At 38.9% G+C, this 11,962-nt stretch overlaps 1 protein-coding gene across 1 annotated transcript in view; it reads right to left on the reverse strand.

The window, feature by feature from the left end:
* The window catches only part of LOC119415150 (ephrin type-A receptor 4-A), a 37,392-nt gene that overhangs the window by 16,164 nt on the left and 9,266 nt on the right, over positions 1-11,962 (reverse strand). The window contains exon 6 of the mRNA XM_037682298.1: positions 588-743. Coding sequence (XP_037538226.1) covers positions 588-743 — 156 coding nt within the window. The remainder of the gene's footprint in view (positions 1-587; positions 744-11,962) is intronic.

Raw genomic sequence — 11,962 nt, forward strand, 5'->3', positions numbered from 1 at the left:
ATGTGTGTGTGTGCGCATAGCATAAAGAAAGTGAAGGAACAACAACATGGAGAGATATATGTGTGTGTGTGTGTGTGTGTGGGGGGGGGGGGGGTCAGGGTGTTCTTCCTTTGGCATGTTAACATCTGGCACAAAACTGGAAACCATGTGGTTATGACATGCGTTTGATGGTTTGGTTGTTTTTTTCTGTGGTATTAAATTTTCTCGTGTGAGAAAGATTGTGTGTAAGTGTGTGTTTCACTTTTTTCTCAGGCGAGAGGAAACCATGTGCTGTACATCGGCATAATTGAGTTTAACACACACAAACCATCATCTCCAAATCTACGGCACAGACATGTATTCTTCCCTCAATGTCTTCAGTTATCACTGCCAGACAGGATGTAGATGGGAGCTTAGTCATAAGTAATGGGATCATGAAACAGGGGTGGCATTCAGACACGTTTGTGTCGCCTCCTGTTCGGACGAGATAGAGAGTTTGCAAAACAATGATCGCGCTCTTTCCTTTTATTGGTGAAAATTGCGCACACTCATTGTCAGTGTTTTTCCTTCTGCGTTAATTGTTTGTGTGTCTGGGTCTTTGCTCTTACGGGTGCAGGCCATGGAGGGAGGGTCAGCGTCGGCACGGAAGAATCCCATGTGGCACTCGCACACGTTGGCCCCGTCCCTGAGTGAGTGGCTGTGAGGAGGGCACTTGGAGCACTCATCATCTGAAGACTTGGCCTTATAGAAACCAGCAGAGCAGGCTGCAGAGACATGGAAATGAAGAACATGCATGACTCTCAAATAAATTAAAAAACAGTAATCCAAAGTTTAGAAAAAATAAACCAAAAAAGACATTTATAATTGTGTATTTTTCCATATATTTCCCACATAAATAGTAATTTAAAGAGGCAGCAGGGATATACTGTATTTTTATAAACAGTGATAATGTTGTGGAGTAATATGTAGCTCACATTTTCTGTCTTGCTTGTTTGGTGTGCAGGAACAAGCGTGAAGAATATGTCTTTCCAGAAGTGAATTATTGTATTTGCTTTATTGATTTATAAATACTTGGTCACACAAATTACACAATGCAAGTCTTTTGTAATAGTTTCTATTCAGAAGAATTCATCCGTCCAGCCTGTATTTTTACACTCTTCTTCCTTTTCAGGTTGCGAGGGTCACTGGTGCTCATATTTAGCAGTCACTGTGCAAGAGGCAGGGTACACACAGGTCCATCAAAGTCCATCAAAGAGACACAGAGACAAACGAGACAAACAACCATTCACTCTCTCACTCAAACCTAGGGACAATTTAGAGTTATCAATCAGCCTAACATGCATGTTTTTGGTCTTTGGGAGGAAACCGGAGCACCTGGAGAAAACTCGCGCATGCACGGACAAAACATGAAAACTCCACACAGAAAGGCCTCTGGACCGGGATTTGAACCGGCAACCTCGCTGAGAGGCAACAGTTCTACTAATTGAGCCACCGTGCCGCCCATTCAGAAGAACTGAATTAATTTAATTTAAAATTTTAGAAAGTTTGTCACATTTTAAAATGCAGGATGTATGAGCTACACTTGGACCCCCCTCTCCATCCCCCAACCCCCCCCCCCCACACACACACACACAAATTTAGGATCTTTACTTAAAAAAGTTTTAATGACACTAAAATTAGTCGTATTTTGTTTGCTGTACATATATCAAGCTCTTAACAAACAAAACTCTCAGTATGTTTTTCCAATGAAAATGTTTTTTGACATAATAACCACTGTAGTGTCTACACTGATATACTGGTGTATTACATTTCTAAAGTATCCTTTTCAAGCTTAAAAATGACAAAAATGACATAATATTTTTCCATTAAAATATTATTTTGTATCAACAAAGGCTTAGTTTAGTCGGTTCGAATGTGTAAATTTGGTATTCATAGTTTTGTTAAAACAAGCATGAAAAATTAAAGATTGTTGCAGGTTTGAGAACTAGTTTTACACACCAAGTATGGACTCCTGAGGCTGCATCTGTAAAAGGTATTGACCTAAACTGATGACACGTTGACTTCTTGAAGATGTTTCCTTTTTAACAACATAATACTTACATCGTTACACTTTCTGATTTCAAATCAAAGACCAGAGGTAGTTCAACCATATTGGTTTGGCAAAAGCTAAGAAATGGTATTCAGCCTTAATGAAACACAAGTCAAACTAAAACTGTGGAAAACAAATTGTGACTAGAGAAACAGTCCTGTCAGCAAATAAAACCAGTGGACAGCAGAAATGAAAGCCTTTAAACTGATGAATAAACTTACACTGAGTAATGTCAGAGTGGTCCAAGGTTTGCTATCTGCCCCCACCTTTAAATTTTCTGGACTTCCCTGACCAGGTATTATTTGCATATTTTATCTGTTAACACAATATCTCGTACTACTGGAAGCATTTTAATGAAACTCTTAGAAAGTAATCATTGGATGTAGTTATGTCCAGGTGTTTTAGGGGTAACTGTGGTTGAGTGGTTAGAGCAGTCGTCCTCCTATGGGAGAGCTGGGGGTTTGATTCCATCAGCATTCACACGATGAAGTGTCCCTGGGCAAAACACTGAACCCCTCATTGCCTCTGATGTGTATCTCTCTGGTGTATGAATGTGATAAAGCTCTGATTAGTCACTACAGATTCAGATTAGCTTTGCAGAGATTTAGTAGAGTGCTGTATGAATGGGGAAATGAGGGCACTGGTTGTGTTGTAAAGCAACAGTGTCTTGACTAGACAGAAAGGTGCTATACTGTATACAGTCCATTTACCATTTAACATTTGCAATAAAACATTTCAAGATTGCTGACACAGCTAATTGGCCATAGCAACACAAACATGTCTATAACTTTGTCATGTTACAGACAATGAGCTAAAATTTGGTGTAGCTGTGAATTATCCCCAACACATACTTTCCTAAATCCTTGGTAAGCAAGGGGCAGTCAGTTTACAGTCTTTCAAGGAATGTTTGCTTAGATCATGAATATGATGTAAAGAGAAGAGACGACCAGTTCTGTGAAGATGAACTGTGCTGGTCATCTCAACTGTAAAAATAATCTTCTTCTTCTTTTGGCTTTTCCCTCTTCAGGGTTACAGCAAGTCATCCTCCTCCATCTCACTCTGCAACTTTTGTTCTCACTTCAACAACCTCCATGTCCTCTCTAACAGCATCCATATATTTCCTCTTTGTCTTTTTCCTGGCAGCTGCATTCCTAACATCCTTCTACCAATATACCCACTGTCCCTCCTCTGGACATGTCCAAACCATCTCAGTCTGGCCTCTCTAACTTTATCTCCCAATTGTTCAACCTGATGATCTCATTCCTAATCTTATCCATCTTTGTCACTCCTAAGGAGAACCTCAACATAACTGTAAAAATAATAGAAAATAAAACAAAAGAAGCCCATATTTGTATGTGATTCTGTCCTCCAATATTGCAGTGTTTGTCAAGTAGTGCATATAACAACAATACAATGAAACTCCTGAAATTCTCTTGTTAAAACTGGTTTTGTACCACCCCAAGATTATTAAGTGAACTCCATCTGGAACTCTCCACTGAGAACTTTTGGAGTCGCTCCACGCTGAAGGCAGTTTGTGCAGTGCAGATAGTCTGAAATAAGGTCACTGACTCTTGATACCATCTTCGCTGTCTCCCGTATTGATTGCTTATGGAGTCTGAACAATATGTTAATCAGCATATGCAGCATTAGGACTCAAGGACAAACTACTGTAAAGAAAGATCCTGAGCTAGACAAAGCTATAGCGTGGGGGGAGGGGCACACTGACTTCTTTTATCTTGAATTTTGATGAGCCAAGAAAAAAAACACCTAAAAGAACATTTACTGATCAGCTCCCACTCACACACAGAGAACAGAAACACTGGAACCGAATACATCAAAACTCCCGAGTGCCGACAGCCCACACAAACATAACTGACATTTAAATATACGAAAGATGAGAAACGGAGAAAGAGAGAGGGTGACAGGGAGATGTGGTGGTGGTGGGGGTGGGGGGGGGGTGATGTGGGGATCCTCTCTCTGTAGACTGAGGAGTTCATGCATTGACAGATCAACAATGCAATAAATGAGTGCATAATTATACTGCTTGACATCCACTGGTGGAGCAGAAAGAGACGGCGAAGCGCGGCGGTTCGGAGCAAATTTTATTTGTGTGTTTAATTTCAGAGGAAAATCCTGCGTTTGTTTCTGCTGAAGGTCTTTTCAACAGTTTCTCTTTCATCATCACTTCCTATTCACTCGCAATCCCACCGTCTTTCCTGATCCCATCCTTTTTTTTTTTTTTGCTTTCCCCAACCAACCTTTTCACATCTCCAAGGCACACAGAGACATCCCAGCGGGAGCAAACAGGAATGTGGGAATGATGTGTTGTGCTCCGAAGTGTCAGGGTGCTTTATGACACTCTCATCAGTAAATGAGAGGGAGGAAGTCTCCCCTGTAATCTACTCAGACCAACCATCCTGCCCCATCTGCACAAGCCTCTACAGAGTTGCTCTTTCACACACCCGTTCGCCCTCCCTTTCACATCTCACAATCTCCCTCATTCGCTCCATCTGCACTTCCTCTTCGACCTCCCTTTATCAGTCTTTGTGTCTCTGATAACGCTGGCTGGCTGTATCTTATGGGGTGCCATTTGTAAAATTACAGTCAAAAATTAACAGCATTTTTTTTTTTGTTTATTTAGCCTTTCATAAGAATTTTTTTTTTTCAAAGTCATATTTTCGCCATGTTTATTCATACATTTATAAATGTCATAGTTCCAACCTAAATATTTAATTTACAAGATAAATATTTAGTTTACAAACTAAATATGTAACTTGCAAGTTACATATTTAGTTTGCAAGTTAAATATTTAGTTAGCAAGCTAAATATTTAGCTAAATATTTAGCTCCACGCTAAATATTTAGTTTACAAACTAAATATTTACGTCCAAGCTAAATGTTTATTTCATAAACTAAATATTTAACTTGTAAAAAAATATTTAGGTGTAAACTAAATATTTAATCTCAAAGCTAAATATTTATTTTGAAATCTAAACAGTTAATTTCCAAAATAAATATTTAACTTGCTAACAAAATATTTAGGTGTAAACTAAATATTTAATCTCAAAGCTAAATATTTATTTTCCAAGCTAAACAGTTAATTTCCAAAATAAATATTTAACTTGCTAACAAAATATTTAGCTCGAATGTAAGTTTGTAAACTAAACATTTAGCTTGGACATAAACATTTATTTTGTCAACTAAATATAACTTGCAAGTTAAGTATTTAGTTTGTAAACTAAATAGTTAGCTTGTAAATTAAATATTTTGTTTGGAACTGTGACCTTTATAAATGTAAGAATAACATGGTGAAAAACTGACTTTGAACAAAACAACAACCTTTTATTCTTATGAAAGACTAAATAAACCAATATATTGCTGTTAATTTTGGACTGTGTAACTTTACAAACGGCACCCCATATCATCTCCATACCCTCTCGTTTCCAAGTTTGGAGCCACAGAGAGAAGCTTTGAAGCTTCATTCAAGGCTCCACATTGATACACAGTTTAAACGGGACCGCACACAAAGCAACAACACACGCCCGAAACCTGTAAATTCATAAACACATTTTACAGCTGATAAGAGCGGCTTTCATCTGGTGAATGATTCATTAAATTGTGTCAGATGATACACGCAGGTGCGAGATAAAATGCAGTATTGTTGTTGTGCAGCTGTTCAGCACATTCCTTCGTTTGCAGTCCTCGGTGTTAGCGAGTAAGTCACAGTTGGAGGGGGAAACAGAGGAAAGGAGAAGTGTTTGAACTGTTGTGGACTTCGAGGTTGATTACAGGACTCAAGAAGAATGCTGGGGGTCTAACACACTGCCTTTGTCTCTGTTCCTTCCAATAGCAGGATTAAAAGAAAGAAACGTATTTGAAGCCACAAACTTCTGTCAGTGCCCTCTCATGTCTCTATTCTTCCCGTTTTCTGTAGCCTTTTGTGTCTTCTTTAGCCCTGGTTTTGACAGGGGGGGTTGAGTGCTAGTGACCTGGAATAAGAGCTCATGAGGGTGTCATTAACCCAACATTAACCCTACACTACGAAAGGCCGTGCAAGAAGAGTTTGACAACTAAAGTGGGGACGTGCGAACAGATACTGATCCTGCAAGGTGTATGTGTCTCCTTAATATTCTACCTGTCAGAAAAGGACAATAATTACACTGAAATCAGCTGTTTGCAGAATGTAAAAAGATGGGGAAGGTGGAGTGGAAGAGACAACACACACATACAAAGACAAATGAGGAGCGGGAGATAAAGAGGTGAGGAGAAAAAGACAAAAATGAGGAGGAGGAGGGAGACACACGAAGGGGAAGGTGCCCTTTGATTATTATCAGCATTGTATTCATTTGCATATGCGTTCTTCTGCTACCTAAAATGCAAATGCTGCTCAGTTGAAAATCCAACTAAAGAGCCTCGTCGGCACACTGCAGCCATGCATGTGTGTGAGGGTGTGTGTGAATTCTCCTTGACCCCATGTTATCTGTCATCGTCCCTTGTTCCTGCCCAGCAAAGGGGTGGAAGCAGAGGAAGTACCCCTGACTGGTCCAGTCTGACACCTGTCTGTATGATGGATGGAGGCAGGGATGGATTGATGGATGGACGAATTGATAGAGCGTGACACAAGCAAAAAGAAAGACTATTAATCCCTGAGGTCATGCCCCTTTTAATTAAAAACCATTAAAATGAGGAGATAAGACACAAGTCTTATTATTTACGTGCGTACACGAACATTAAGGGGACTTACAACTTCCTGCGTGACAAACGTATCTACAATTTTGAAGGGAAAATGCATTTTAGACTCTGTATTCCAAACCTCAGAGTGGAAAACACTGATTTGTTTAACTAAAATAAAAAAATATCACATAAAAGCACTTAAATTTCAGAGGTTTAAACAGTGAGCGTGCATGCCTACCCAAACCCAACAGGGTGAACATTAGCATCTGAAAGAGGCTCTAACAATAGCTCCTCCTCCCTATCAGGCACACATCAACCTCCCCACCAGCGGTAGACACCCCCCACCACCACCGACTGTGGATCTCGATGAAGAGTTAGCAAAGAGAAAGGAGGGATAATGAGAGTAAGACAGAAAGAGGGAGAGAGAAGCTTGTTCTGATGCCAGAGAGCTTCAGACAGCCTGGTGGAACTGGCAGAGCTCCTCGGTAATAAGACCAACCTGGGAGATGGAGACAATAACACACATACGTGCACACACAAACTTTGATTGTGGTAGTGGAACGCAAACCATTTCCCCCCCACCTGAGTTTGGCTCACATCAGACAATTACTTGCATCAGACTCCACCATCTTTGTTTGCATTGTCACCTGCACACACACACATACACACATGCACAAACACATGCACACACTGTGCTGTCTTCCTTTTCTGTTTGCCCCACCACACTCCTCTCTAGACATTCCTGGGCATTCCTCCAAACTGTGAATATTGGAGGGAAGGCTTTGTTGAGCAGGAAATCAGAGATCCAGTGCACATCCTCACTAGCATGCACACACACAAGCACACACACACACATACACACACACACACATACACACACGTCTAAATCAGCAGTCCAACATGTCCCGAGTCCAGAAATGGGATGCAATAATTAGAGGGACTGAATGCAACGATTACGCACTCATTCCATCATCTGCCTACCCTTTTTTTCAGTCAGCTCTCTTTCAGCATGCACCCCCCCCCCCCCCCACACACACACACACACGCACGCACACACACACACAGTGCCTCTCTACTCTCCCTCTTTCTGTTCAAATGCTGTCTGCTGTTGACAAGACACTGCAGGTGCATCGGAAAGACGCACAGGCATGAAATCGCTCTGGATGGAGGGAGCACAGGAGCAGACACATTCCAATCCTCCCAGGCAGCGAGTGCAGGAGAATCAGATGAACAAAGAGAGAGACGGAGGTCGGTCGACGGAGAGACAGTGAAACAAAAAGCAGAAGGCTCCTCTTTCATTCCGCCTCTCCATTTCAAATTCTCTCTGTTGTCTCTCCTCTCTCGTTTCCGATCATTCCAGACGGATCGCAGCTGTCAAACTTTTGACATCTTCATCTACTTCGGTCATGACCCTGCACTCTGCAGCTAGACTGTGTGTACGTGTGTGTGTGTGTGTGTGTGTGAGCAGCTGTCACTCAGAGTTTTTGACGTCTTCATCAGGCTCAGTCATGACCTCGGTCTTAACCAGGGCTTTTGAAAGGAGAGAGGGAGTTCCCTTTCACTTGTGTTTTCTCTACTTGCCCCCTTTGCACCCGGTGATGACCCCCCCACACCCCACAGGGGGGAGGAGCAGGGATGCATTGATGCCTTCTGCTGTCAGTGGCCTTCTTTCAACGCCCCCATTCCTCCTCTTGCCCCATTCAACATCTAATCCCTTCTTCCTCTCCAGAACTTCTCCTCTCCATCCTCTTCATTCTCATTACCCTGCATTGACGTCGCAAACAAACTTTTCACATCCCCTGCCTTGCCAGACTCCATTCATGTTTCAGCTCATTTTAGCAGAGGGGTAAATTTATTACTGATGTAGACATGTGGCTGTAGATTACAGTGGGCTGCACAATCGCTCTAACAAGCAACAAAGCAAAGCTATGCAACACTTCTCAGCAAACGTCAATAAAAAAACAAGAAAGTCTGCACAAATCACAAATCAGAATTATTTACAGTGCAGTGGAAAAATCCAATGTTCTGGTTGTACCACTGTTGGCAGCAATATCTGCAATCAAGCATCTCCGATAAGTGGCGGAGTGACTTAGTGGAGGAATTTTGCTGGTGAGCTTTGGGTTGCTTTCCTGTTACAGAACCAAATAATTGCTCAACATAATAATTGCTTCTCTTTCAGGATTTTCTGGTAGAGAGCAGAATTCACGGTTCAATGACCGACAGCGAGTCGTCCAGGTCCTGAAGCAACATAGCAGCCTCAGACCATCACATTGCCACCACCGTGTTTGACTCAGTTCAAGTCATTCGGATGTTCTTTTTCCAAAATACACCAGATGCAACAGCTCAGAACATTCCAAAAACTTCTTTGTTTGTTTCATCAGTCCACAGACTTTTTTTCCCCACAAAGTCTTTGGGATCATCAAGATGGATTTTTTTTTTTCTCGGTAAATGTGAAACAGGTCTTTGTATTGTTTTTGATCAGCAAGGGGCTTAAAACTTTCCAAGTTTGCCCTTTATCTCCTGTTGAATCATAATGACTTTGTGAGGCCAGTGAAGCTTGCAGGATTTTAGATGTTCTGGGTTGTTCTGGGACCTCTTGGATAAAGAGTTGATGGTTGACAAGCCACTTATGGGAAGGTTCACCACTGTTCCATGTTTTTTCCATTGGTGAATAAGGTTTTTCCTAAAGTGATTTCTTGATTCTACAGGTATGGAAGTAATCAGGCCTGGGTGTGGCTGATGAAGCTGAACTCGGCTTTTTCCAAATAAATCATAGATTATTCATGATGTCTCATTGGGGGCAAATACCATTTCACATACGGCCACGTTGATTTGGAGATCTTCTATCTCTTCATGACATCATCATTTGAAAACTGCACCTTGTTTTCACTCAATTTATCTTTGCCAGATTTAATTTTTTTCTGATTTGAAACAATAGTGTGAGAACGCTAAAACAAGAGGAATGGGGAAAATAGTTTTCACAGCACTGTATTAGCATTTTTTTTTTTTTTTTTGGTTTCGTCAACAGACTTTTCATAAAATGTGCATTTATCATTTGCAGTTGGGAATCTTCTTATAAGTGCACCTCTAACCAACTTTATTTAAATAATAAAAACAGGTGAAAAAGCACCCTTCTTATCTCTATTTGAATGCACCATAATCAGCAGCTTGTGTAACTTTTCCATCCTGAACACCTCTGCTCCGGGTTTGATATAAAACACAGGGATTACTATAACTAAAGTGGATGTTGCTTTTGTCGCTTTGTTTTGCTGCAATACATTTTGTAGTCCTGCGTCTGAGTTTTTGGCACATATTCAAGAATGGCAGTGTCACCTACTCAGTGTGATGAGGCTTTCATTTGCGTTCTAATTTATGGTTTAAGTAAAGTAAGTAATTTAGTAAGTAAAAACGTCAGTTTCTCAGCTCTCACTGGTGAGAAGGACAAGACGTCTTCACTATATTTCAAAATCCTCACAACTGTCCCTCAGCCACAGTAGAGCTTGTTAAGTTTATTCTGAGAATTGGAGCCTCGGGTTCTGCTGCAGAAAAGACAAATGGATACTGAAACATTTGATTCTATGTTTGTGTGAGCTTTTTTTAAATTCCTCATGAAGTTTTTATTTTTGTGAAAAGTAAAATTGGAACATAGCTTAATGCTCCAGGCTGCACAGGAATGGTACACATGCACTAACATGTGCACGCAGCTGGACCAGAACATGGAACAGAGAAGGTCAGATTACAACACACACACAAAGGAAGTCAGACTTTGATCTCTGGTGAGAACTGCATTCTTTCAGTGTATCTCAAGATAACAAATAACTGCCTGCTGCTACATGAACGTCTTTAATACTGTATAGTGCTGTGCAATATTCTTGCAACACTTCTTTTATTTATTTATATTTGGGTTTATTTGAAGAAAGCTGCACTTTTTGTATTATTTTAAATTCATTTTATAACTTTTTTAAGTTTTCTGAACTTCTTTCCACAGCTTTTCTTTCTTTTTCAGTTTTATTGCAATTGTACCCATTTCAGAGGATTTTCTGTTGTTTGTTTCAATGTTTAACCACCTACCGCTGACCAGTGAATTATTCAGGCATTAAGATAAAACCCAAGAGACTGATGAGATTTGTTTTGGCACATTCTGTGAAAGACTAAACAGGAAGGAGCCAGGTTTTAAAAGAACTAAAAAGAACAACTAATCTCAGGACGTTTTGGTGGAATGGAAACTAAATGAAAGAGTTATGCCTGAAAACTATCCAGCTGATAATCAGTATCTGAAAATCATCTTATATATACATATACATACATATATATACATACATATATATATATATATATATGTATATATATATATAAACAACTGCAAAGTATCTGAAAGAAGCACTATCATTCAGTTAATCATCTTTGGGTTTTCACATGACAACTCTAAGAATCACTATTTAGGAGCTAAAATATATATTTTAAATGTACAAAGCTGTTTTAATTATTGGTATTTTTTTAACCAATTAAACTAAAGTAAATTATTGCATGCATGTCTTAGAAACAAGCTGCTACAAACTGTCTTGAAAGATATTAAAAATGAAATTTGCTAAATTATTAATAATGTGAACCAAAAAAAGTTTTTCTTTACATATTTGCTTATTTACCTACTTATTTACTTACTTATTTACTTGTTTATTTACTTATCTACTTACTTATTTACTTACTTATGTATTTCTTTACTTATTTCTTTACTTATTTACTTACTTGTTTACTTACTTGTTTACTTACTTATATCAAAATTAACTGACTTATTTACTTATTTACTTACTTATTTACTTGCCTACTTGTTTAATTTTCTTTACTTATTTATTTACTTACTTACTTATTTACTTATTTTTTTACTTATTGACTTGTTTATTTACATATGTACTTACTTATTTACTAATTTATTTACTTATGTACTTAATTATTTACTTATTTACTTACTTATGTACTAATTAACTTACTTATTTACTCATTGATGTACTTATTTACTTATTTGCTTACTTATTTACTTACTTATCTACTTGTTTACTTATTTCTTTACTTGTTTACTTACTTATTGTTTGTTTACTTACTTATTTAATTATTTACTACTTTATTGACTTATTTATTTATTTACTAATTTACTTGCTTATTTACTATTTACTTACTTACTTATTGACCTATTTACATACTTATTTACTTACTTATTTACTAC

Source organism: Nematolebias whitei, chromosome 9, assembly GCF_014905685.2.
Source record: "Nematolebias whitei isolate Nwh7 chromosome 9, NemWhi1, whole genome shotgun sequence".
NCBI classification, from domain to species: Eukaryota; Metazoa; Chordata; class Actinopteri; order Cyprinodontiformes; family Rivulidae; genus Nematolebias; species Nematolebias whitei.